Below are 25,971 nucleotides of genomic sequence, written 5' to 3'. Positions count from 1 at the left end.
CAATTTCTAGATACCCAGATTTTCATATCAGGGTTCCAACTATCCTCTCGATCCATCTGTTGCTGGCTGTATAATGCTTTGGGCAAGCACGCCAAAACGAATTTGCAACGTCGGCGAGTAGGAGTGATGAGTTAGTTTAATGATGAATGAAGACCAGATGCTTGCTACAATATATTTACAAATTATATCTCTATCATCTAATTGATCAGTGCTGGCCAGTATTTGCAGTTTGAGGGTGGGACCCATTTGCAACTTCTTGCTAGGTGGTCCAGCTACGACGATGACGACAAAAATGTCGTATCCGCAGTATTCGGGCCATTCACGACAACGAGTGATGGGTTATGGATGCAGTTTGTTTGTCAACATGAGGTTTGTTTCCAGCTTTCGTAATTCAGCACGTCCCTGAGACAAGAGCATGCGTATCTTCATCTGGCAATGCAATGCAATGTAAGGTATGAGTAACTATGCAAGGTGAAATACCATGTAAAATTGTACCTCATCTGATTCGTTGATGTGTCGTTTGAAATCTTGACGAATCCAGTCCGATGCAAACGCTCTGTCGTCTGGTTCCATGACTATGTTGAGGATGGGTATAAGTGATGTATATGATGTGATGAATATAAAAATGGTACCTTTTACAGTTCGTAGGAGACATTTAAAGAGAGTGAGCACTTCGGTTCGAAGAGCAAACTAGATGGAATTGTAGTGATCAGCAACAGGGAGAGATTAAGTAGAAATAAAACCGATGATAGCACCTGTTTTAGAGTCAGTACGTTTTTGCCGGCCAGTCTGCTTCTCATTGTTATCCTCGGTCTTGATGTTGGTAATACAGTGTTGAAATCGATTCAGCCCCAGAAGTAAATTCACTAGGCACGAACAAGGAGTAGCACCGAGAGAGATTACACGCATCTCATCCTACTGGAATGGCCTCGCTCCGTCAGGTAAGTATCCAGCTTCCATTTCATTTCAATTCGTTGGCCCACTTTGCACAATCTAATATACAAACACCACCACTTACATGTCAGGACGATAACTTTGCTGCCAGTCCATATATCGCAGCCAACGAGCCCTACAATGCTGCTGTCGCAGAGGACTATGACGATCGCCCACCACGAACCACCACAAATCAGAATCAACATTCGCCAAACTATGATATCGCGGCTGGACGACGACCTATAACCAAATATACAACTCAGCCTTCTTCCACCGTATCTCCTAGCATCGACCGCACAGTATCCCTGGCAGGCAGTGGTACCACCACAAGCTCACGTAGTAGCCTCACGAGGACTACTACCAACAGTACTACCGGTGCTGCTGCTTCCTCCGTCATACCGCCACGAACATCTGCTTCCATGGGCGGTGCTGCTAACCCCTCTCAAGAAAAGTGGCAAGCAGTTACTGAAGAAAACCTAGACACGGAAAAGACCTACACTGTGAAAACCGCCTTTTCCAAAACCAGCGACGATGAAGTAAACCTCAAGGTAGCTGATAAAGTAACTATATCAATATCAATGGGCGGGAACATGGTCTGGGGAACAAATCAAGTAACTGGTGCTGAAGGGCTGTTTCCCGTGTCTTGTCTTGTCTATATACCAGAGAGACCGCTCCCTGCCAAATTCCCTATATTCGAATCTCCCACTAGGTCATTGCCAACCTCAACCATCTCATCGTTTACGAATCAGTCACCCATAGCACCAACTGCCCCAATAATACAGCCTAGTAGTAATAGTTATAGTAGCAATAGTTATAGCCGACCTGCTTCTGTTAATTATACTAATAGTCGCAGCGGTAGTAGCAGTAATAGTCCTACTACTCCCACCGGTGCCAGTAACGGTAACGCTTCAACTTCAACTCCCCAGAGCAACGAATTCAAAGCTGGCCGTTATGTTGCCATACGGAGCTACAACCCACCACCAGGCAACGATCTAGAAGTACCATTAACGATTGGCGACGAGGTAGAAATATCCGAAGTATTCGACGAAGAACTCGCTATAGGCCTCCATCTCAGAATGCAAATGCAGGGCTGCTTTAAACGGTCATGTCTCAAACGGCTAGATGCTCAAATACCGATAAACCCAATACCAATCAAGGTATCATCGCATAGACCAACTCTGGCTCAAATCGTGCAGTCGGCCGTGGAAATGGGTACTGTACAGGACTTTGATGTGAATGCGTTTTCGAATACGACGACTGTGCCTACTCGAGTGCAGTCGGCTCGTCGGGAAGCGGTGCCTACACTGACGGATGTCATTATTCCTGATGTGGCAAGGACGTATGAGCAGTGGCGGGCTGCTATGGAGGCTCAGAAGGGAAATGGGGGAGGGAATCTGAACGATATGGTATGGAACCATTACGATTTCCATTATGCAGATTTATTGCATTGTTTTTTGTCCTTCCTCACCAACTCACACCTCCGAACCAGAACTACCTCAACCTCCTCGAAGGTATGACGCAAAACATGGCCCACCGCAACCAAGGCAATCGCGAAGAACAGGAAGCCGAACTCCGCAGAATGATCAATCCACCAATGAGAACTGCATCCGCTATGGTCCCTAAACGGCAATTATCCGCTAGTCTCGCAAACCATCCCTTCCCACAAGCGCACATCCCGCCACGGACATTCCCTGTGACTGCATCTGGATCCATTCCGCAACCTCATGGCCTTATAATCAGTGACGATGAAGCTGTCGACCGTGTCATATTGCAGAGTCGACAGGAGCAGCAAAAGGAGCAGGAGAAGGCTGTTATGATTGTTAATGAGCTGATTGAGACGGAGAAGAATTATCGGGATGGGCTTAAAGTGCTTAATGATGTACGTTGCGGGTTTCTTCAATCGTCGTTTTTGTTATGCTCGTTTTTTATTTTTGTGTCTTTTGACTTTTTTCTTGATCCGAACCTCTACTAGCGAATCGTTGGAACAATGATAGCAGTCGCAGGCACTCAAAATGAAATCCTGAGTCGAGAAGAACTGGATCGATACTTTCGTAATGTGCCAGATCTCTTACAACTAACTACTGAAATCTGTGAGAAACTGGATGCTGCACGAGAAACGCATCCTGAAGATCCAGTCTCTGTTGCGAACGTGTTTCTGCAATATGTATGTGTGCATGACTTGTGTTGGAGTGAAAAAACTGGGTATTTTGACTCATTGGAGCATTTTTTTTGCTTTCTTAGACTCCTGAAATGTCAGCCCTGTATCCACTATACGCCAAGAGCTTTGCTATGATTAGGAATCTGTTCGATGAACTGAGGGTGCGAGGTGGTGCTCGAGGAGAGCTGTTTAGAGAGTTCTTGGCTGCGTATGAAAACCAAAAGATATGGCAACGGCAAGATTTCTTGCATTTTATTGTGCTGCCTATTCGGCGTATTCCATCCATGTGGTTGATATTTGAACGTAAGTGGTAGCGCTTTGGAGGACATGGAAAGAACATTTCTCGTATCCACCAGACAATATGTCGGTTGTTTTTTTTGCAACCTCGATCGTATTGATATTTGAAACCAAAAATTCAAACTTTTAGGTTTGGTTGGTAAATGTGATCCTCATCATCCCTCATATCGTTGGTGCGCCATCTTTCAAATCAAAAGCACGAGATCTGAAATGTTGAACTAAACGTCACTATTCTTATAGTATACCTGCTACCGAAGACTACCTGTACGAACTTGGAGCAGTACTAAACAAAGTACAAAAGGACGAAGCAGCTGCTTTAGCTATGGCGACTATGGCCAAGCAAGTTGATAACTTGCCTGTAAGTTGACGTAAACTAAGCAATCCAGCTCCTATTCTCAATTTCCATTCACCCCTAGTCACAAGCCTCTGACTCAACAATACATCGATTTGTATCCACGTACGACGCACTGGATACAACAGCCAAACGCGCACCCAAGAACCTAAGATTGTTCCTCCTCTCCGATGCTCTCATAGTATGCAGTGTTAATCCACTTAGACGTGGCAAGGAGCACGACATCGAGAAAAAGTATACGTTTCTGTATTCGCTGGATGTGAAGAAGATAATGCTTGATGAGTCTGTTGATGGTGAGTGTTGGTGTGAAGAAAAAGTAGCGCCGTTTGTCTTCATATCAAGCAACTTTTTTCTCATTTGTTGTATCCCCTTTTTTTCCACAGAACAAGACATAGTACGACTCGTCCCAACCGTCCCGCCCACAGCATCCTCTACCCGCACATCAGGTGCAGCATCGCGGTGGTCGGCATCATCAACATCTGTTGCTCCACCCAATCCAGACGGCTCGCTGTCGCTCGTATCGCTGTCAGAAGCGCTTACTCTTAAAGTGTTGGTTAATATGCAGCAGCCGGGTGCGCCACGGGACTTTGCGAAGGATTTGCAGGAGTTGTGGAGTGGTGCTACGTCGTCGGGGCCTAATATGTTGTATTGATTGCATGTTGTTGTGTTGCTGGTATAATTGTGGTTACAATGCTGCTTTTGTTTAAATATATGCATGTGTCTAGTAGATCAAACTCTCGTCTCACAACGTGACTGCTCCAGGCAGATTGTGCATCGTCCTATACTACACTATCTGCACGGTAAATAAACGGCAAGCTGCCAGAAACAATTTTTAAGTCCTGTTGAGCTTTACGTTCCAAATTGCGAAGATTGGATGGTTTAACCAAGGCTGGGTTATTATCGGAAACGTGGGAGGTCCCATAGTTTCGAAGGTTGGAGGGTGCAAAAGTGCGCGATGTGTCAAATACACAATTTCGACGTGATACAGTTGACTTAATCTAACAAAATGAAACAAAATATATATTTCAAGGCATGTCAACACGTACTTTCACTTTAAATTGGCATCTGAAATGCTGTTATAGCCGAGGGATTCAAACAACAGACTTTCTTTTGAAAAATTCCAAAGACTCCTGGCGAAAAAACGACCATAAACCAAGGACAGAGGAGGTGCAATGTGAGTTGTTGTGTAGTGTGTTGTTAAAAGTGCAAAAGTGTTTCCTCAACTCCCGAAGTGGGAGAATCGGGCTTTTATTGGAGTGACACCCTTTTTGAAAGTTGCTTGGTTAACCGACATCACAACTTGGCCGAAATTAATCTCTATCCGGAATCGCAGTTAGCCGAACATCATGGATACCCAAACAAAAGTACTTGAAGATGCTAAACGACTCCATGATAAGACTTATCGCATGACGCCTCATTGACTTGACCACCTGGAAGGGGGTTTTGAAACCAGGAGACCATATCCTGGCACAGACCTCCCAATTCAAACCCTACTTTCATCATGGAATATATATAGGCATTGGCGACCGCAAAGGCCGTGTCATCCACTTCCGTCCAAACAAACTACAGTGTCCTCCACACGAAGCAACCGTTGGTATCATTGCAGAAGTCGATTTGGACACCTTTATGGATGGAGAGGGAATCGTTCTAGTGGTACAGCATGAGAATGATGATGTTGACGCTGAAGCAGTCCGTCGCAAAACAATTCTAGAAGATTGTCAACAGACGTTGGATCTACCAGAGAAAACAAGGGAACGAATTTATGCTGCCGATGGCGAACTCTTTGTGTTGGAAAACTGGGTAAACAGGTATGATACTATGGTGTCTTGTGTTTCCTACAGGTGTTTCACGTGCTTTTCTTTAGTGCAACTGATATGGCGAGGCAACAACAACCACGGTCCTCTATAAAGACATGGGCCATGTATGCAGCGATACCTGTAGCTGTCGTTGTGGGTGCAGTGGTAACACCGACTGTTGTGGTAGGGGGTGTTGCATTCATGGGGTTTGGTCCAGGGGGAGTGGCTGCTAATACACTTGCTTCAGCTGCAATGGCTACTTATGGAGGTAAGTCTGTTATGTGGTGGTGGTTGTATTCAAGCCTATTTATATTTTGAGAACATAGGTGCCGTTCCTGCCGGCTCCCTAGTAGCTATTGCCCAATCTATAGGAGCTGTTGGTCTTGGAACGGCCGCAACTGCCCTAACTGCAGCCGTTGGTGGTGCGGTATCCGGAATACTTGCAACAGTCGCAACCAACATGACGTAATCATATCGGCATAATTGATTTGTAGCTCAATATCTATTTGTGTGGGTGTGTCTCCCCTTCAAATAACAGTTTATATTTCAACCACGGAATACGACGCGAATCCAGTACCTGTCATCAGAAATACTTTCAAATATGGGAATTTGTTTTATCTTCGCAGGGATTAAACTCAATCCGTGCCGCATCATATGCCGTCTATCTCCCGCCATCATTTGGGGTTTGAACGTGACCTAATTGCTCCAAACGCCTTTTTGAACGAGTTTGCAACCTGCCATAGTATTATCACCCTAAACGATGGGTTTAATTGTCCAGGAAGATGCTATTCATATTAATTCTACTTGTTTGAACACGAACGCATCGAATCATATCGCAAGAAACGAGCGAGAGGTCTCCACCTCAGCTTTTCGAGGCCTCTTCAGCGAGCAGGACAACTTCAGCTATATCGAATTGGCCAACAAAAGACTACCAAGGGCTTACACGTCAACAAGCGGTTTAGGATTTGACTTTGGTTCAACATTCGACTATTAACATTGTTCGCAACCAATTGAGGAACATCGTCATGATCGTCCTCCTCTTTAACATCTAAATTAGAATCCGAGTATGTCTGAAATGGGTTGGCACGGCCATTAGAGCATACGGCTGTCCCTTTTCTTAGCGCCTTCAACGTCATCATCGTCGCTGGAGTTTTAAGCCACACTAACCCTCTCCATTGCAGTATGTTTGGCAGATTTCACGATACGACACGTTAAAGGTGCTAAACAATAATAATGCAGTGGGTGTCAGCAGTTGCACAATTTCTGAATTCTGAATTAAAACTCTCACTTGACTATGGAAAAGGATGACCAAACCAAACCCGGCCAGATAATAAATAGATCCACGAATCTGTGGTAGTTGTACAATTTAGTAAGCTTGGGGAGGGACAAGCTATCCCTCCAACGATCTTGCTAACTACGTACCTCGATCCATCTCGAGCTTGACACTCTGCCTGCTCAACACAATCTCAATAATCTCATATCTCTGCTGCCTCTCCTCCATCTGCTTGACCTCTCCGCGAAACAAATCCCATGCCTCTTCCAATACAGGTCGTTTCTTACTTTGCGGCTATTGCCATATTCTTCTGGTTTATTTATCAAATCTCTTGCGATATGTGTCAATACCAGCACACGCAATCCAGCACGAGCTCTCACGATCCGCTAGTAGCTGCTGCGATAAAACAAACACTGCAGATAGATATCTGTACAGATACGAGAACGCTTTCCTCCCAGGATTCATCAACAAGACCACAGCTTTAATTAGGTGTGCAAAAGAAACTGTTCAGTGGTGCACTAGCAAACAATACGACACGTTCAAAACCATACCGGCAGATTCAGCAGACGCCTCCTTTCCGAAAAGATTCTCAAATACAAGATCGTCATAAACGGCTTGTTCATCTAGCAGGTTTATGATTAGCATTGAGGGCTCGAGCGTTGAGTCAATATCTTGTACAAAGCTAGGCAAGTTCGAGGAGCAAAAGAGTAGCTGGCATCCAGAGAATACAAAGAGTTGAGCTACATATTGAATGAAGGCTGTGAGGAAGGATGCTACATCGCTGACAGCTTTGATAACTTTTACAGGCGATGCAGGTGGGTTTGATGTCAATGGAGGATGGTTTTCAGCTTGCTGCGTGCTTGATTTAGCTGATGCTGGCAAGATGTTGGCTGGTGGTGGAGACGGCGGCGAGCTCGTTGGCTTGGAAGTCTGTGTGGAATCCGTCGAAACATCGATGGTTCAAAGTGACGAAGAGGGCTGAAGACGGTGCAAGTTCAAGTAGGTAGTAACTGTTCGACAGGAACAGAAAGTACACATTATCGTAAGGTCGATATCTTGTTTTATGAGATATGAAAATATCAGCTACATCCAATATAAACCCTTCCACATCGCATCAAAGATCAGTAGTCTTCTTCTTAATGAATGGGATTTTGGACTTTGTGAGTGCAAACACAGACAAGAGATTCTGATTGTCAGACTCCCAAGATACCAACTCCGATGGCGATAGAGCTTTAGTGACAGCCAACAATCGTGTTTCGAAGATAGTTGTTCCTTGACCATTATCTGCAATTGATACAATCACTAGATTATGGTTGCGTGTAATGAAAAGCTCCAGTGAGAGCAAAAAGTAAGAGTCCATCCATTCTAGATACATGGTGGATTGTAGCATCGTCTCGCAATAAGGATGGGTTGATGACACGATTGGCCAGTGCAATAAGAATGACTTTATGATGGCAGATGTGTAGAGCTAGTGCCCGATAGTTGAGTGGAAGCAAAGTGTGGCGGTTCATTACGTGATCCTTCAAAGCGATTACTTCGATTCGCCAGTCCAAGTCATCAGATTGCATTGTATAAAAGTAGCTGTGCGACCAAGCAATATCAAAGAGTTTCCAGGATTTGTTTAGAGTGTATGTTGAAAGATCTAACCAGAGAAGAAAACTCCAGCAATATGCTAAACGAAATGACAAAAGTGAAGAACATAACTGACCAACCAAAGTATTAATATCGAGCACTCTGACACACCAAACGCCAGTTTCACCTCTGGCTGACAAGGCGATTCGAGAACTACCGATCGATACCATACGATTGACACCTCGCAAGTCGATTTGTGAGCTTGTGTCAGGATGTAGTTTCACTACTTCTACGGAAGCAGGATATATCGCAAAAAGCAGACTGTTCTCGTGCTCAGAAACGTGTGAGATTGTTTCCTATCATGAACATGGAAATTGTTTATTGTCAAATCATTCAGGCAACAGCAAAACCAACAGTACCTTGAGTCCACTGACACCAACATGAAACCACTCTGAACACTCTTAGGACAACAATATGATTTCAGGTCCAACACCATAGTGTGAAGGCCTTCAAGTGTGATCAAAGACCAGAGATAAGGACGTAGCTTTGCTGTCTACGTGTATTCATCGGGGAATATCACGGAATGGTTGAGAAAATCAAATCTAAACATTCAGATCCTCCCAAATCAAATGTTAGGCCGAATTAGAAACTCAAACTTAAGCTACAAATTACTTGACAAGAAATAGAAGGCGGTCGTTATACCAGACAGCGTTTAGACGAATATCGATATTGTGGCTGTAGTGATGTCTGATGGGACTTCAAATACACCTGTAGTGATGAAGTCGTGGTCACTTTGGTTGGGAGCCAATCAAAGTTGACAATCACGCAGCCAAACATACCACCAAATGACACAGACCAATATAATATGGATCGGATGAGGATTCGAGGAGCATCCGAGACCCAATATGCAACAAACCGTGTAAGACCATACATACCAACACTGCAGCAATACTAAGTATAACCAGACCCATATGCCTACTAATTAAGCCAGAGGTCAACAATCCAAGCTTTGTTTAAAGGTGAGAGCTTACTTTGCATCGGATTGAGACAGAACTGGAGTGACAGAGTCGAAGGCAGTCACTACTGGAAGGGAGCAATTTGAATTTAAGAGAGCTTTTCTCATCGGCTCCTCCTGCTGGATCCACATTACTAGGAAAAAACGGAGTGAAGTGGACTGCGTTACCATAAAATCAAGTCTAACGCCCAGCTTGCACGTCGATCCTGCTTAGCTTAGCTACTCAGCAACGTATGTATGATCTCAACCCCAGTAAAATGCTTGGTTAAGCGTGAGAAACAGGGCGAGAGTGAAACCGCGGGAGTTCGTAACCCGGACTCATTTTTGACTTTTCTGCCGGTTTTTTAAAAAAGATTGCTTTTCTTTTATGTTCGCAGGGTTTAAAACTCATTCCGTGCCGCCGTTGCATCATATTTCGTCTATCTGCCGCCATCATTTGTTTGTTGAACGTGAAGTATAGCCCCAGACGCCTTGTTGAACGAGTTTAACAACCTGCCATAGTATTATCACCCTAAACGATGGTTGTCATTGTCCAGGAAGGTGCTATTTATATTAACTACACCTGTACACAAGCGGAACGAATCATAAGGCAAGAAACGAACGGGAGATATACACCACTGCTTTTCGAGGCGTCTTCGGCGGGCGCGCAGGGCAAACTTCAGCTGTATCGACTTGGCCAACAAAAGACCAGGACTAACTTAATTAACATCGGTGCGTCATTTCTCAAATGGAAACAACTTGCACCAAAGGCTTAACACGTCAAGAAGCGGTTTAGAATTTGAACTTAGTTCAGCATCATTGAGCGTCTCACAAGCAGCATTTTTCTCAACCCATTGAGGAACATCATCATGATCTTCCTCTCCGTCATCATCTAGATTAGAATCCGAATTTGTTTGAAAAGGGTCCGCACGGCCATTAAACCATAATCCTCCTCTTTTACTCCTCTAGCGCTTTCTCGTCATCACCGTGGCTGGAGCTTTGCTCTGGTTCATACTGAGAGTTGCTCGTGGTCTTTCAACGTATCAAGACGCCAATGAACACAAATAGATAGGAAGGATGTTGAGCGACCCTTCCAGTACTAACCCTCTCCATTGCCGTATTTTTGGAAGATTTCACGATACAACACATTAAAGGTGCTAAATAGTAATGCAGCTGTGTGAGCAGCTGCACAATTTCTGTACTCTGAATTCAAACCCTTACTTGACAATGAGAAAGATGACCAAACCATAACTGAGCCAGATAATAAGTAGCTCCACAAATCTGTGGTACTTGTACAATTTAGTAAGCTGGGGGAGGGAAGAAGCAATCTCTCCAACGATCTTGCTACATACGTACTTCGATCCATCTTGAGCTAACATATTGGCCTATTCAACACTAAATCTATTCAATGTTCTGTTGGAGCAGCGAGTATCCAAAATAGATGGCAGCCATTGTACCAGGCAACCAGTGGCAAGACGAGTGTCAATATTGTACCAGCTGTTATATCTCACAAAACATGAATTCTCATCATGTACGTCTAACGTAACAACCGTCCAGTATCGTAACGAGACAATTAGTCCAGCAACACTTTTCCAGCTCCTCAGGGCCATAAATCCTTCTCTACCTGAGCCCTGGAATTGATTTTTGTTCCATAGGTGAACTCCTTTTGGTTTCGAGCATAGTGGATATCGACAAAACTGGCATGTCTCGCGCCTCTACTACAAACGTCCATGTCTGTGGCGAGAGGTATAATCCCTACACTTTGATGTTTAGAGTCGTGTAAAATGGTTGATCAAACAAAGGATTCGATACATTGCAACGTTCAGCTTGAATGACTGGTTCGATACTGCCACAGATGGTTTCGAGATCTTCCTCCAAGTCAAGGATAAAAGCAATCCAGCCTCTCGGCGTCTCTGCTGATCGACTCCTTTGACTAAAGCTTGCGGAATCGATGAATGCCCTGGCTTGCTGGCAGTAAATGTGATTTAAACTCAGAACTGGCTGCCGTCTGTTTCCTCTATGATGTCTGATAATGACGAATCTGCGAATGTTCTTATGTGCAAGATTTATAGAGGCAATTGAAACAAGATGCAGCAACCTGGAGCGTCACGAGGCTTTGCAAAAGGATTTACAACAGGGATGGTTGAGTGGTAACAAATCATCAGGTCCCAACAGTTGTATCAATGGATTTTGTTGTGTAGGGGGATGCAAAAATGTTATCTTGGTGGTCATAATTGTTTTTACAGGGTGATGCTTCGCAATATTCATGTGCCTAGTAGATCAGACCCTCGTGTCACAAAGTGACTGCCCCGGTTGCATCGGTCTTCCCAAACAAGTCAGCAAGTGCCTTGATTTTCAGGTCATCCATATTCAAGACGCTTCCAATAGAGTTCCAGCAATCTGCAAGGTCGTTTGCTAGTGATGAACGACTACTGGCCAACCTGAGAGAAATTTGTTAAAAGTGGGTACAAAAACATCCAAGAAGCACCAAAAAACGGTTCAGATATATACACTTACGCCTTGAGAAGCACTGCACACAACACGATTTCCTCTGGTAGCTTCCAAACTGCATCATCCACGGACAGGTAAAGCGTCTCGACTAGAAATGCAAGGTCTTCAGCGACATCTGTGCTGATCTTATACGACTTTCGGAAGGCGATAAATCTATGGAGATACATAATCGAGAGATGTGAGTACCACTTTTCTCAAACAATAATTCATGCCAGCAAGCATTTTTTTTACCTCTCATGCATCCTCTCCGCCAGAATCTGCCGTCTAGTCTCCAACTCAACCGTCCCTTTAACCGGCCTACACAACACGCGGTCACCACTTCGTATATACATTTTAGACTGCTGCGTAATCATTCGCGACAGCGCAGTCCATAGTTTCGTGAATGGTGACATTGGGATTGGCTTTTTGGATGGTGTTGGAAGAAGGCGTGCGTTCATGGCTAGTAGGGCTCGGTTTGCTATTATGGTATCGTTGGTTTGAGTGGTTGGGTTTGTGGGTTGTGGTGATGGTGTTTGGCTGGGTGGTATAGTGGGAGCTTGTTTTATTCGTGCGTTTGGTCGTAGCAGCTTCAGTCCTTCTACAATATCGTGGCCTTGGTCGTTTATGGGAGGCTCAATGGGTGTGCTGATGGTCTTGTTTTGTTTCTCGACGATGACTAGATCTGAGCCAATAGATACGGCCTGCATCAGATTCGAAATGGTGTCGGTGGAGACTGGTGCTTGTTGTACAGGTTCGGTGGTATTATGAGATGTAAGATCGCTAAGGTGATAAAACATCAATTGGTATGAGAAAAAAGGGGATTTGTATTTATATTATGGAGACTCACCGGGCAAGAGTCTCAGGCCACGGAACAGATATCGGCTTCATGCTAATGAGCAATAAAGAGAGTTTCAGCCGACTGGATGTGAAGCCTCAACACATCACACCAAATACCTTCCAAAATCCCTCATCCAGACCGGATCACTAGACAACTGTCCAGCGACATAGCGAGACAATTCCAGACAATTAGTCGAACAGTACTGTTCCAGCTCTTCAGCATCATAAATCCGTCCATTCTTGAGCCCTGGAATCAATTTCTGTCTTACAGGCGACCTCCTTTTCGGCTTCGAGCATGGTGGGTATCCACATATTGACAAGGCTCGCTCTTCTACTATGGAGTTCCAGGTTTGGGGCGAGAGGTATAATCCCTGAATTTTTGATGTTTGACGTTGTGTTAAATGTTTGATCAGAACACGGAATTGGATATATGAAATAGGGTAACGTACAGCTTCAATGACTCGTTCTATGCTGATATCGCTTTGTTCTGAGAGCTCTTCTTCCAGTTCTCGGATGAAAGCAATCCAATGTCGTTGCTGATCAACACCGTTGGCCAAAGCTTGCGGAATCGAGGCAAGCCCTTGCTTGCTGACAGTAGAATCCGATTTAAACTTGGACGTGGCTGGCATGTTTTGCCTCTGCAACCCTGAGTGCCGTCCCTCTTCCCTACAAGGCCTGATGTTGACTTGATGCTGAGAACGTGGGAACAAGAGCTACGTTGTCACGTGCTCAAGTATACGACAACCAGGTACGACAAGTATCGTTTTGAATTGATTCAATTATTAATATGTGCTGATAATTAAGCTACAGTTGTGCTAATATTCTTTACATGTTGCTATACATTTGAGCCTTGAAACCCTTTGGCAGTAATGGAGACTTAGAAGCACCATACGGATTTGATTCGCACAAGAGCAGCTAATGGCGTACAGATTTGATTCAAGCTAGAGCAGCTAATGGCGAAATCCCCATATTTCCAGTTCGACTATCTCGAATTCAAGAGTTGACGACAATGGCTCATTGTCAAAAGTCTCACAGCGTGCCGAGTGACCATGATACTAAAGAGACACGTTAGAATGCGGCAATAACAATGAGATGCTCTAAATTCTTACCAGTTCAGCATCAAACCAGATTCCATTTTCACCATTGCTTGCTCCAATCGTTACAAAATTCTGATCCGAGAAGATGATATAGTCGTTTCTACCCGTGGCTGGGAATGCCTTTGCTTCGTTTTGCGATGTCTGCTTCCACAGAAAACTATCATTTAGATCGTGTGAGTTGAGGAAAGTACATGTCACAATGGTTATGAAACTGACCTTCCAATACTTGTTCCGTAGAAGCCAGGCAAACACACGAGTGGCTCATTCAACACGGCGCCGAATACATTGTTTTGAGTATCTCGGATGGCTAGCAGTATCGAACCACTCTCTGTACTCAGCGTTTCATATATTGTAGCTAAGCGTGCACCGTGGGTCGATAAACCATAAAGAAACTTCCATGAATGGCAGTCTCTCAAAAGTGGAGTCAAATGTGGTCGAAGCTAAAGCGTTGAAGTTCATTAGCTTAACAGGATGTGGTAGTTGACGCCAAGCAAATGCATACCTGAGAAGCTAGTTGTGGAGTGACAATGACACTCTCCGGGTCCGTCACTCCTATGAGCGATATAGGTCTATCGAACACATCAAAGACTGAGTGGCGTTCACTTTTCGGATGTAGCTCCTAATATCATATTAATATGGATCAGTGATTGTAATAAATGAGATTCGTTCCCACACAACGTCCATTACCTTGACACTTCTGCGATCTTCCTCCAGCGCAAGTATAACAGCTTCAGGTAGACTAGACCGCCTGAACGTACTGCTTTGCTTGACACTCGCAGCGTCATCCCAACCAGAATCATCGTCAGGTGAAGACGAGGAGAAAGATTCAGCACGGTCTCGTCCAGATGTGGTTGTCGTGTCAGCACTTGGTATTTGATCTTTAAATGTCGAATGCGTATTTCCTGACGGAGGAGAGAGAATCTCCCATACAAAGTCATAGAAGGTGCTCGGTATTCTAGATAATGTGCTGAATGCAGTTTCCGGCTTGGCTACATCCTCAACATCGTCTTCGACAATTACAAGTTCGGGGTCGGTGTGTTTGTCGTCTACTGGATCCATTCTCGCCACTACTATCCAGTCAGAGTCTGCTATGGTGAAGATATGTCTGCTTTATGGGTTGCTAGGCTTCCTTTCTCGAACCGAAAGCGGCATTTGCAAAGTGTTTTGATGGTTCAAGACGGGTCAACGATGGGAAACGATGGGAAACCCCAAATCATATCACGTGTCAAACGAGCATTACAAACCTGAGCACGTTCACCGCTCTTTCTAGAATAAAGTCAGTCGCGAGCGATTTTACATCGACAGCCACGCACGTGCTGCGTTTGGTTGTTTGATCGTTACTTTATTTTTGATTCATAATACTAATTGTCGCATCAAACATCATATTAAGTGCACCATTTAAGTCCTTTGTCGTTCAGCCAAAATGTCTGCTGCAGTCAATAATGCGTCAGCAGCTGAATTGATCAATGGAGCTTCTTGGCTAGCGTGTTGTGGAATTACAAGTTGCGGTGGCCTTCTAGGAGTATAGTCTTGGGATCCAGCATTTGCATCGGAGTGATATACGTAATTCGATCCGTAAGCTTTGCCGAGTGTTGTGTTGTCCAGCTGCAGGTTCTTACTTATACTGTTACTCGTACGGCCCAAACTAGTATTGCTGCTGGTATTCTGAGCATATGTTGGTTGCTGAGTAGGTCCAGCAAGAGTTGGCGTAGAAGGCAGATTCGTCGAGCCTGCGTTTGTCGGACTACCCCATGGCTGCTGCGTGAAGTAATACGACGGGAATTGATACGTCATGGGTGACATCCCAGACGGGAATGCTGAAGTGGTAGGCGACATTCCTTGCTCGAATCCAGGAACCCAGAATGTCGGTGAAACAATTGGTGCAGTTTCCAGTCTTGAGGTTGTAGACAACTTTAACGGTGAAGTTAGGGTTGGATTGTGACTTAGTTTTGCAGCTGCTTGCTTGACTGTCTTGTCCGGACTGGGAAGCATGGGAGTTGGGTGTGGTGTAGAAGTTTCTGGTGCTAGTGGTGGTGCTGACGAAGGTGATACTTGGTTGAGATCCTGTTCCAACGCTGCCAGACTAGAGGATGACTGAATATTATTGAACTGATGCTGATTTATTCCAGCAGTGGTATTGGTAACTTGAGTGTTGGATGTTGTTGTCTCTCCTTGTATATATTGATTGGACATTTGATGACGTGGCATTTGCAAACCAGGCAACATTTGCTGTATCGGAATAGTAGGTATCATTTGCTGTACTGGGATAATTGGCATTTGTTGCATAGGCATATTCGGCATTTGCTGTCCTGGCATCTGAGGTGTGAGATACGACATTCCGTTTGAAGCGTACATCATTGGATGCATCATCATCTGGCCAGTAGGTGATTGAGGATAGCGTAGGATTCCCATGGCGGTTGGCGATATAGGCCCGAACTGCGGATTCATGGCCATCGTTGGATTTATCATGAGTGGTGACAATCTGGCGTTGCCAAAGGCTTGATACTGACTCATTGACATAGGCGCTTGAATTATGGCTTTGGGATAGCGACTGACTGGAGTTTGATTGTTGCTGGTACTTCTACTTGAAGCAGACTTTTTCATTCCTGGATTTTCTGCTTGAAGGCGTTCTCGTTTGACTTTGCCTCTTCGATTTTGAAACCATATCTATATAGCACAATCTAGTCAGTAAACAGATATCTGCATTCGATGGACTGAAACCAAAATACCAAGAAGTAATCACATACCTGGATTTCACGATTCGACATTCCCAATTTCTTCGACAAGACCTCCCTAGTTTCAAAGCTGGGGCTATCTGTCTTTTCAAACACACTGACCAATTCAGCTAATTGTTCGGGCGATGTCTTTTTCCTAGCTGGTCTCTTCCTAGGAAGCATTCCCAATGAATTGATTACATCTTGGATATCCTGATGCGTGGGTGTAGTAGTATCAAATAACGATGCATTGGCACCATCGCTGTCAACATCGGCATCCAATTCACTGTTATGGGAGTAATCGGCAGGGATTTCTTGTTCTTCGTGACGATTCTGCCGCTTACGTGACGAGCTCACCCCATTTTGAGGTTTTGGCGCAATGGCTACTGGGGATGTAGACTTCATCACAATAGCTTTTCAAGTAATTCTGAAGTCCTATCAATTTTACTACCGACAAATCTGCGTCGGGTGTCTTTGAAGAAGGTTGGCAAACTTGAGTTTTTAGTGTTTGGGTGAATCATTGTTGGATTGGGTCTGTGGCGAGGGTTGTCCCTTTCATTTGGTGCCTTTCGGCGAGGCGAGATTGCATCAGACAGCGAATGCTACGGCTTTCTGTTGCGAAATCACGTTTGTCGTGAAGCTTTGTTCTGTTGCGGCGCGTAGTCACCATTTGCATCAAAGCAAGCCAGGTAATCCTACATAAATAGCTGACGTAAATACATCAAGGTCCTCACATCTCGTTGAATCTGACAACTGTTCAAATCAAGCCGTTCAAAACACGTTCGCTTGGAATTTTTACATTTGTTGAGAGTTTTACAAGATGTTGACGGATATGACGAAATCAAACGGTAACTAACTATCAAATAGACTGAACTGTGACTGTACTAGGTATTTCCAGCAATAGACTTGATTGTGTGTCGGGAATCAAACGTATTGGTAGTTTTGATACCCATATTGAATTTTGGATCTGTTGATTCTCCAGGCCTCATTCATAAGGTTGTCGGAAGCACGCTCCTTCTGGGCAATTCTTCTGAATAGCAATGCAGAGAAGATTAAGCCAATAAACTCAATGATTCCCAAGGCGAGACCGGCTCCTCCAATTGTGCTGAGTTGACCGTCCAAAGAGTTGGTAACGGCATCGAGACATCCAGTCTTGTTGCTTAAGTCGAATCGCGAGACTTGGCAAGTGGATGGGACGGCCATATCGGTAGTGTTGTGGAATCCACAGCATTGGAACTACAATTTGGAAGAATGTCAGTGATGAAGGTGACATTGTTGTTTCACTCTGCTTCTCTTACGTAGGCTTCAATGGTCTGAATGGTTTGGTTGGAGTTCAAATACAGATCTTTCCAGGCTTCTCCGACTAGTTCCGGAATCTATACAAACAATATGTTGGATTTACCCCGAATTTCAACATGCACTTTCTAGCCTACATCTTCACGTTTGGAATAAGCAGCACTTCCAATGGCGATTTGAAAGATAATCAAAAGAGCGAGTAAACCAAAGTATGTCTTGAGGAGTATTCCACGTTCGTTTGCAGCACCGAAACAACCCATAAAGGAGACCAAAGTGACGAAAACACCAATAACTATGGCACCAGTGGCAATAGAAGACACGATAGCACTAAGAGCATCTTCACTTTGGTGAGATTGAATCCATCCACCACCACTAATCAAAATGAGACCGCCGAGCTATGTGATGTTGCGTCAGATTTTTATCACGTGGAAAATACTTCTCGAAACGCTCTTCGGAAACGTTGTATGATGAGGCAAATGGCTCGAAATTCTTCGAATTGAGTTCAATTACTAACGGCAAACACGTACCAAGGATAGAAAGTTGATCAAGAGCAAGAGGTTTTTCACCAACATGAACCCACCCATGGCCATGAAACTTTCCTTGTTGAAGGAGAACGTAGTCACCTTTGAAAGGAGAGGCATTTTCTCTATATTCTCGTAGGAGAGCAACCGCGTTTCTAATACAGATGTTGGTTTTTGAAGGTGCCAAGAGGAAACACGTCCTGATTCAATTTCCTGCGCAGCCAAACCAAACCCAAAGGCAAGAGTTTCGTGAGCAATTAGTTCATGTTTCTTTTCTACAAGTAGATCTGTACAATTATTTATATCTCATCCGGAAACAAATTCAAGATTTAGCGACAGCTTCAGGTTTCGCTTTTGTCTTTTTCGGCTTCTTGACGCGTTCCTTCTTCTTCAGAGCATCCATATGCACTTTACAAAGATTCGTCAAGGCATCATGGAATTTGTCCAAGTCGCCTGCCATGACCTGTTAATGTGTGTGGCAAAGTCAGTACACGATGGATCTTGACCTCCAACACGGTAGGTGGAGCAACATACCAAGGTACTGATTTTTATCTTCCCATTGGTAGCGCGTATAATACAAGGGAATTCAATTTCAGGATCTTCTAGCACATCAGCAGGAGGGTTGATTGTTTCCTTCTTTTTGGCATACGTGACTATGGGAGTAAAGCTTTAGATTCACGACCACCAGAACGAGTAAAATGACTTGCATACGTCTTTTGAACGTCAGCCATACAGTTCCAGTTGTCTTGTTTGCTTCGAATAACTTGCCCAATCTCGTCAAGAACTAGGTGGTTTGATCATATTAAACGTTAGACATGCAAACAGTATGCGTATATAAATTTCAATTATCAATAAAATCAAGTTCCAAACAACGTGATTTACCGAGTCCTTGTCGAGTTTCATCTCCTAGTTAATCCTAAGCTTATTCAAATTAATCAATTTCGTGGAGTTCTCAAGTTTCAACAAAGCAGAGAGACAAGGAAGAAGGATTAATAGTATTATTAGATATATCTGTCCAAGATGAAGCTTGTTCGGTAAGTATTTATCTATTGAGTTAATAATGGATGGATTGGATGGAAGTCGGAATTGTGAGGGTGGACAGAATTGGTCGATTTGCAAGTCATTTTGGGCCGGGAGGCATTAGTACACGTACTCTCTATTACGCTTATTGTGGAGTATTATATGGAAGGTGTCTCCAAATCCTCGCCTGAACAAGCAGCAGCCGACATTAACCACAGAGACACGATGTCATTGGGAGAGGAATTATAGCAACGTCACGACAATGGAATGGAGAGAATCTAGTCAATTTGAATGAAATTGAAATATTATACCTTGCTGCGAATACCTGTCGTGTTAATACACAAGCTGCAAAACACGACAACTCTAATGGAGCTAAATTTGAGCAGGACGAATCTAGCACAAACTGGTTCTAACCGGCCGATATTATTTACATTTCGCTAGATTTCTTATGAAATTGAACAATGAAACAGTCACAATAGAATTGAAGAATGGCACAATAGTCAATGGTACCGTCACAGGTGTAGAGTAAGTGAATTTAAGTCACGAAACAGAACACGGCCCGGCCACTTACCATGCTTCTTTATCCAGCATGCAAATGAATACACATCTCAAGACTGTTAAGATGACAGTCAAGAACAAAGAACCTATGCAGCTTGATACACTCTCCATTCGAGGAAGCAACATTCGATTCTACATACTACCAGACTCCTTGCCACTAGATACTTTATTGATTGACGATTCGCCAAAGGCCAAGAGCAAAAAGAAGGAGGGCGGTAGGTGTCGCTTTGTGTAAAAGTGGTTCCTTAACGATGATACTAATTACCACACTTTGCATAGCTGCCCGAGGACGAGGAAGGGGCAGAGCTCGAGGAGGATCTCGCGGAGGAGGAAGAGGCGGCGGAAGAGGCCGAGGAAGATAAAACATCAACACCATACACACTATCTTTCTGCAGGGACTATTGTGCACATAAATATTCTGAAAAAAGTTTGTATATATAAACAAGGAAATGAAACTATCTCTCCTCTTAAAACAGTCTCTTCTTCTTCTTGACTTCTGGTTCTGGCTCCTTGTTGATTTGTTCAAGAATGGCTGCTCGTCTCTCGAGCTCTCGTTCTCTGGCCAGAGCAGCTTTGGAAACACCCTACGAAAGCGGGGAATGTAGAATTAGTCTTGTTCAATTTCATTGTGAAAGAATTCAAAATTCAAGCACGTGCAGTTGCTGCAGCCAATTGAGTGAAACCCGAGGCTGGGCCAGTCTTATAAAATCCCGGAGCAGCAACCCTTGCCAAGTCAATAGTTTGGTCTTGACTTCCAGTTCCATACACCAAACTCAGATCTTGTGTGTCCACTTAGCGGATTTGGGAGTTTTCTTAGCCAAGGCCGGAGGGACACAAGATTTCTCAACGGACGAAGAGGAAATAGATCAGACATACCAGAAGGCTGTTCTGCAGTTTCGAAGAAGACAAGCTTGCTGGCCATACTGTACAATTTCTTGTGACTTTGATCACTACAGACTTGCGAAGCATAAGCTGCTGGTTTCACGCTTGTGTTGAGAAATTCCTATTTATAACCAAAAAGTCAATTCAGTTTTAAACTGTTCAGGCATTTGACTCTAACAAATAGCCACATACTTCGTTGCATCTTGTTTCAAACTTTTCCAATGAAAAGACCTCATGGCGAACGGCACCTACACATTGAAAACATGAAAATTTTGAAAACGCAGCGACAAAAATTAAATGTAAACCAAGACCCTTCTCACGTGAAGTAGATTTACTCGCGTCAACCATTAAGGAAATTTGATCAATGAGCTGTTGTTGCCTGGTTGCAATCCCAATCAGCTCATCATTGCGTCTCTTGTATTCTTCGAGCATGAGCATATGAGGTAGCTGGATATGTTGAAACTGTACATCTCGAGCATCATCTAGTAGCTCAAGTTTGAATGGCCATTTGAAGAGCGTTGAAGAAGCTTTATGTTCGTGCGAAACTTCAAGTAGCAACGATGATCCTGAGTTCACAACATCGAATCTGGTCGATGGTTTCCGCTCGCCCACCAGCATGGATTTCAGGAAGGACATGAGTCGTTTGGGTCCGTTACGTGCCAAACCAAACAGATGTTCCTATTAAACGAGTTCAACTGAAAGATTAGTGGCCATTCAGATCATCAGAAATAGCTAGTCTTACATTGATAGCTTGTAGTATATCATCTTCATCACGTATGGATTGCATCCATGTATCTCTTAGGTTGGTAACAATGATCGTAAAGCCTGTCTCGTCTGAGTTGAATTTGAAGACGTATGAAGTATGGTTTGGGATTGCCTCCCAGCAGACGTGTTCCAAAGTTTCCATGTCCGTTGCTGAATCCCACAAGATCAATGGAGAGAGATTTCTCACTCTAGAGTATGAACTACGACAAAAGGAAACTGGTAAGTTATAAGATCATGCGTTAAAAATAAGTTTGAAAGAGTGTTCACTCTGTACATTACGCCCACTCATGTCAAAAAGTGCGAATCTTTCAAACAATTCGATTTTCCTCCAAAGCTTTATCAATTCACTTACATATGATAAACTAATAGGCAAATCTACTTAACAAATCCCCCTCTTAAAAGTCAGCAATGGACGCCTCCTCAATAGCCGAAGTGAATCTCCGTCGCTTATTGGCATCAACTACACATTCAACCAATTCAAGTGAAATGGACGCAATCACAATCATCAAGACCCAAAAGGTACCTCGACTCAATTTGAAACACGCTTTAGGAATCAAATTAATTCCTCGAATTCCAGAATCTACAATATGCACGACAATTGGTGGAAGTGATTGCAGCCAACAAGTCAAAGGGATACGAGGATCCATTGCTACGTGACGCCATTCGAACGTTAGACCAACTCGAGGCTGCGTATTGTGTAGATCAAGTGAGTTTCAGACTCTGAAAAGCCCTCGTCGAGATGGGAAAAGAAGGCTGACGAAAAGTCGTGTTTAAAGTTACCACTACGGGAGCAAGTCAATATCGCTTTTCGAAGAGGTGTAGATCCTCCTAAAGGCTGGCAACCTTCGCTCAAGACTCCTTCAGACGCGGGCCCTGTATCTGATGGAACAATTCTTCGACTCGGGCAGGCAAGTTGCCTTATATTGTATGTGTATTGCAGACACCTTCTTAACAACGATAATTCCAATAGTTGACGGCTTCCAAGTCGAGCAGGAGTACTGATCAACATTTGCGTAGTGGTATGGTTGGGGATTGTTGAGGAAACTAACTGCACTCATCGCTCAAACTTTTCTGTTTTCTTTTTTGCTGGAACAGAACTATTAGGCACATCAAATGAATTGAGGAAACGAGGGTATGTATCTGACAAACTTAAAAAATCTTAGATTCGTTGCTTTCAACTCAACTTTTATTGTTGCAGGCCACCTACTACGCCAACTACAACAACGACGACATCATCATCACCATCACCAGACGCAGAACTTGAAACTGTCTTACAACATCATCGAGGTCTTCAAGACCAATTATCTGAAGAATTAGCACGCATGGCATCCCAGCTAAAAATGAATAGTCTGGCTTTGGGTACAATTTTGAAACAGGATGCAAAAGTATGTATCTTACTCTTATGGTGTCATTTTGCAAGGAAAGCTCACAAATTCTCTGACATGCTTCTTTTGAACTTACCATTTTGTAGGTTTTGGACGAAGCATCAGGACGACTCGAGACAACAGTGACACGAGTCAAAACAGAAGGAACAAGACTGGGGAGGCTCACTGCTAGCACGAGTGGTACATTTTGTCTCACATTGGCAGTCGTTGCCATAGTGTTTCTGGTGTTTATGTGGACCTTCTTCTTCATGTTCTTTTTCAAAAAACGTGCTTGACCATATTTAGGATCGTCTACTGCTGAGTTCCTTATTGAGTTCTCTATACCAATGTATCTAGCTGTAAAATGTAAATAATACCAAGTCGCTGAATAGCACCTATTGCAACATGTACCTCCAAGCACAAACTCTTCACCGTTTAGTTTGGTTTTGAGGAAAAAAATCTTTATTTTGTTTGAATCACAGTTCTCTGTAACTTAAATTCCCAACTTCCCATCTCTTCTTTTATAAGATTTGAGGCGAAACGAAAATAGCAACTTGTTTACAAACGAGCAATTTGACCGTTTAGTTGACGGAGAGTCTTGCAAGCAGTGGTAACCATTTCATCAACTAGGAGAAACAACACATTGACAGGTCAGCTTCAGTGAAACCACTTTCATACACGACGAACGAAAACTTACTGATTTCCTTAGCAGGCTTGATGTCCTCAATAGAACCAGCAACTTGTCCTAAATTTCAAAATATGCATGAGTTATAAACCATTTGAACAAACCATCAATTTTCCTCGTACCGAGTAACCATGGACGAGCTTGCATAGCGGTTTCATCATCGATATCATCACCAGCGGTTTCCAAGTCATGGTAAACTGGAATCGTTCCTGCAGCGGTCAGCTTCTTAATTTCTTCCGAACGGTTGTTCTCCCACTATGAAAATGATTTAGCTGTAAGTGTCTTGAATACACACATAACAATCAAGCGTTTGTCATACGTTGAGAATGTAAGCATTCTTCAAAACACGCATGGGACGACCAGTGAAGATGATGGTACGAATAGTGTCAGAGTGAGTAGCTCCAAGAATGGCTTCTTGGTGGGCCTGTGTCAAGGAAACCGAGAAGTGAGCAAGTGTTGTAGGCACAAACGTTGGGACAAGGTGAAGAACATACCTTGGGAGCACCAGCTTCAGTAGCACAAACGAAACGAGTTCCGACCCAAACAGCCTTGGCTCCGAGGGACAATGCAAAGGCCAAACCACGACCTACATTATAGAATTTGTTTGGTAAGTACGACAAGGCAAACACATTATCGTAGACCAATTTCTGACGCCAAAGTGCACAAACAACACCCACCATCATAGATACCACCGGCAGCAATGACGTGAATTGGTTGCCCAGTGAAGGAAGAGCGGTGCTTGGAACAGATATCCACGACCTTTGGAATCAAGATAGAAGTGGCGATTTCACCAGTGTGTCCACCACCTTCACCGCCTTGGGCACAGATAATGTCGGCACCGGCTTCAATGGCCTTCAAGGCGTGCTTGGGAGCACCAATCATGTTCATGACCTGGTCGAGTCAGTTCAGTACGTTGAGTAAGTTTAGCAAAAAAAACACAAAGGCGTGAGGACGTACTGGAATGCCGGCTTTGTGTAATTTGTCGACGGCCCATTTTGGTGGAATTCCTACGGCAGCGACGAACAAGGCAGCCTTTTCTTCAATTATGATGTCTACGATAACAAAAGATTTTAGTATTCGACGAACATTGCAGTATGTAAACTGCAGGATTGGTATAGGCACTATGCAACAACAATCCAATGTGTACCAATCAATTCAGGGAGCTTTCCACCTAAAAATTGTGCAAAGTTTATTCCTTGGAGTTCTCAGCATACATGTACATGATTTTGCGTACCAGTGTAGTCACGGTTGGTCTTTCTGGCGTTACCACCTAGTAACGGATAGCAAGAGAGATCAGTTTGGTAGCAAAATATGACCAACTTGCCGAGCTGTCACCACGTACCAACTTGAGGAAGTAGCAAGTCGACACCAAATGGAGCATTCTTATCCTTCAAGTAGTGCTTGATTTCAGCAATGTTCTTTCGCAACATTTCTGGAGTGTATCCGACACCACCCTTTGAGCGTTGACTTTGTTATGCGATTGGGTGGAAATGATTGCTCAACTTAACCACTGAGGAACTTACGATGACACCCATTCCACCGGCATTGGTAACAGCAGCTGCGAGCTCAGGTCTACGTGGTATAAGTAATAATGGTTAGCAATGTCTATTCATGGATGGGTCAAGAAACGCCATCACATCGAACTGGTGACAAAGGAAACCACATTCAAGACTTGACATACCCCGCAGCAACGTTCATACCAGCCAGAAACACTGGGTGCTAATGAAAGTAATCAAAAGTTTGAAATTTTTATGAAATGAGTTACGATCACATGTCAATTTTTTTTTGTTTCAAGAAGCGTGGAAATCCGAGCACGCAGGGAGAGAAAGGCATAAGCAAGAGTAGCAAGTTTTTTTCATTATTTTTGGTTGCCACGATGAGAGAGTTAGAAGGTTTCAAGCGAATAAGCATGTAGGGTGTGGGTGAGTAAGCATTGTTGAGTTTGGAAATTTGAGATGTAGGATCGCGTAGAGAAGTCAATAGCAGAAGAGAATAGGTGGCAGTGATCATAATCAGTAGGAGGAGATATAGATAGAGAGAGTTGATAAAGTCAGTTACAGTTCAACACGCAAAGGAAGCAACAAATCGAGCTAACTAGCTTACTGACCTTGATCTTGAATAACTTTGTGATATCCGTGGTAATAGTGTCCATATTTGTAAAGTTATTGATCTAAGATTTGCTATATGTAGCTTCTTTGTATGTTGTTCTCGTTGTGAGAAAGAATATTTGGGATTTGTGTGTGTGTGAGTGAGAGTAATGCCATTAGCCAATCAATCCAAACCACAAATTGCATCTAGGCGCCTGAATATTTCAGGATTCTATTGGCGATTGTAATCGCCGTGTAAAACTGCTAGAAATGTACTGTT

General features: G+C 43.7%; 9 protein-coding genes across 9 annotated transcripts; 3 read left to right on the top strand and 6 right to left on the bottom strand.

The window, feature by feature from the left end:
- Positions 1-339: 339 nt before the first annotated feature.
- On the bottom strand, positions 340-800 carry SmJEL517_g05184 (uncharacterized protein; the record flags this gene model as incomplete). Its single annotated transcript, XM_031171111.1, has 3 exons — positions 340-429; positions 496-690; positions 756-800. 3 exons carry the CDS (start codon positions 798-800, stop codon positions 340-342), a joined length of 330 nt encoding a protein of 109 aa, XP_031022901.1.
- A 123-nt stretch (positions 801-923) lies between these two features.
- On the top strand, positions 924-4,392 carry SmJEL517_g05183 (uncharacterized protein; the record flags this gene model as incomplete). Its single annotated transcript, XM_031171110.1, has 9 exons — positions 924-941; positions 1,026-2,339; positions 2,423-2,812; positions 2,906-3,097; positions 3,175-3,394; positions 3,519-3,561; positions 3,629-3,746; positions 3,805-4,033; positions 4,124-4,392. The coding sequence occupies 9 exons, from the start codon at positions 924-926 to the stop codon at positions 4,390-4,392; spliced, it is 2,793 nt and encodes a 930-aa protein (XP_031022898.1).
- Positions 4,393-13,652: 9,260 nt separating this feature from the next.
- Positions 13,653-14,858, bottom strand: SmJEL517_g05182 (uncharacterized protein; the record flags this gene model as incomplete). Its single annotated transcript, XM_031171109.1, has 5 exons — positions 13,653-13,757; positions 13,812-13,956; positions 14,016-14,239; positions 14,302-14,418; positions 14,487-14,858. 5 exons carry the CDS (start codon positions 14,856-14,858, stop codon positions 13,653-13,655), a joined length of 963 nt encoding a protein of 320 aa, XP_031022899.1.
- Positions 14,859-15,197: 339 nt separating this feature from the next.
- Positions 15,198-16,918, bottom strand: SmJEL517_g05181 (uncharacterized protein; the record flags this gene model as incomplete). Its single annotated transcript, XM_031171108.1, has 2 exons — positions 15,198-16,466; positions 16,547-16,918. The coding sequence occupies 2 exons, from the start codon at positions 16,916-16,918 to the stop codon at positions 15,198-15,200; spliced, it is 1,641 nt and encodes a 546-aa protein (XP_031022896.1).
- Positions 16,919-17,437: 519 nt separating this feature from the next.
- On the bottom strand, positions 17,438-18,399 carry SmJEL517_g05180 (uncharacterized protein; the record flags this gene model as incomplete). The annotated part of the gene is made up of 4 exons (XM_031171107.1): positions 17,438-17,749; positions 17,812-17,889; positions 17,947-18,204; positions 18,337-18,399. The coding sequence occupies 4 exons, from the start codon at positions 18,397-18,399 to the stop codon at positions 17,438-17,440; spliced, it is 711 nt and encodes a 236-aa protein (XP_031022897.1).
- Positions 18,400-18,652: 253 nt separating this feature from the next.
- On the bottom strand, positions 18,653-19,233 carry SmJEL517_g05179 (uncharacterized protein; the record flags this gene model as incomplete). Its single annotated transcript, XM_031171106.1, has 4 exons — positions 18,653-18,793; positions 18,865-18,983; positions 19,042-19,114; positions 19,213-19,233. The coding sequence occupies 4 exons, from the start codon at positions 19,231-19,233 to the stop codon at positions 18,653-18,655; spliced, it is 354 nt and encodes a 117-aa protein (XP_031022875.1).
- A 565-nt stretch (positions 19,234-19,798) lies between these two features.
- SmJEL517_g05178 (uncharacterized protein) lies at positions 19,799-20,270 on the top strand (the record flags this gene model as incomplete). Its single annotated transcript, XM_031171105.1, has 3 exons — positions 19,799-19,875; positions 19,939-20,123; positions 20,188-20,270. The coding sequence occupies 3 exons, from the start codon at positions 19,799-19,801 to the stop codon at positions 20,268-20,270; spliced, it is 345 nt and encodes a 114-aa protein (XP_031022874.1).
- Positions 20,271-21,963: 1,693 nt separating this feature from the next.
- On the top strand, positions 21,964-23,215 carry SmJEL517_g05177 (uncharacterized protein; the record flags this gene model as incomplete). Its single annotated transcript, XM_031171104.1, has 7 exons — positions 21,964-22,074; positions 22,133-22,261; positions 22,332-22,430; positions 22,526-22,574; positions 22,651-22,687; positions 22,754-22,940; positions 23,027-23,215. 7 exons carry the CDS (start codon positions 21,964-21,966, stop codon positions 23,213-23,215), a joined length of 801 nt encoding a protein of 266 aa, XP_031022877.1.
- A 262-nt stretch (positions 23,216-23,477) lies between these two features.
- On the bottom strand, positions 23,478-25,756 carry SmJEL517_g05176 (nitronate monooxygenase; the record flags this gene model as incomplete). The annotated part of the gene is made up of 13 exons (XM_031171103.1): positions 23,478-23,545; positions 23,617-23,664; positions 23,727-23,859; positions 23,924-24,028; positions 24,099-24,190; positions 24,282-24,495; positions 24,562-24,656; positions 24,752-24,775; positions 24,839-24,874; positions 24,947-25,058; positions 25,128-25,176; positions 25,286-25,323; positions 25,712-25,756. The coding sequence occupies 13 exons, from the start codon at positions 25,754-25,756 to the stop codon at positions 23,478-23,480; spliced, it is 1,059 nt and encodes a 352-aa protein (XP_031022876.1).
- Between the last annotated feature and the right edge of the window lie 215 nt (positions 25,757-25,971).

The sequence above is a fragment of the Synchytrium microbalum genome (assembly GCF_006535985.1).
Source record: "Synchytrium microbalum strain JEL517 chromosome Unknown SmJEL517_scf0044, whole genome shotgun sequence".
Classification (NCBI taxonomy): domain Eukaryota; kingdom Fungi; phylum Chytridiomycota; class Chytridiomycetes; order Synchytriales; family Synchytriaceae; genus Synchytrium; species Synchytrium microbalum.
The sequence above is the reverse complement of the archived record's forward strand: the minus strand, read 5'-3'. Positions and strand labels throughout refer to the sequence as shown.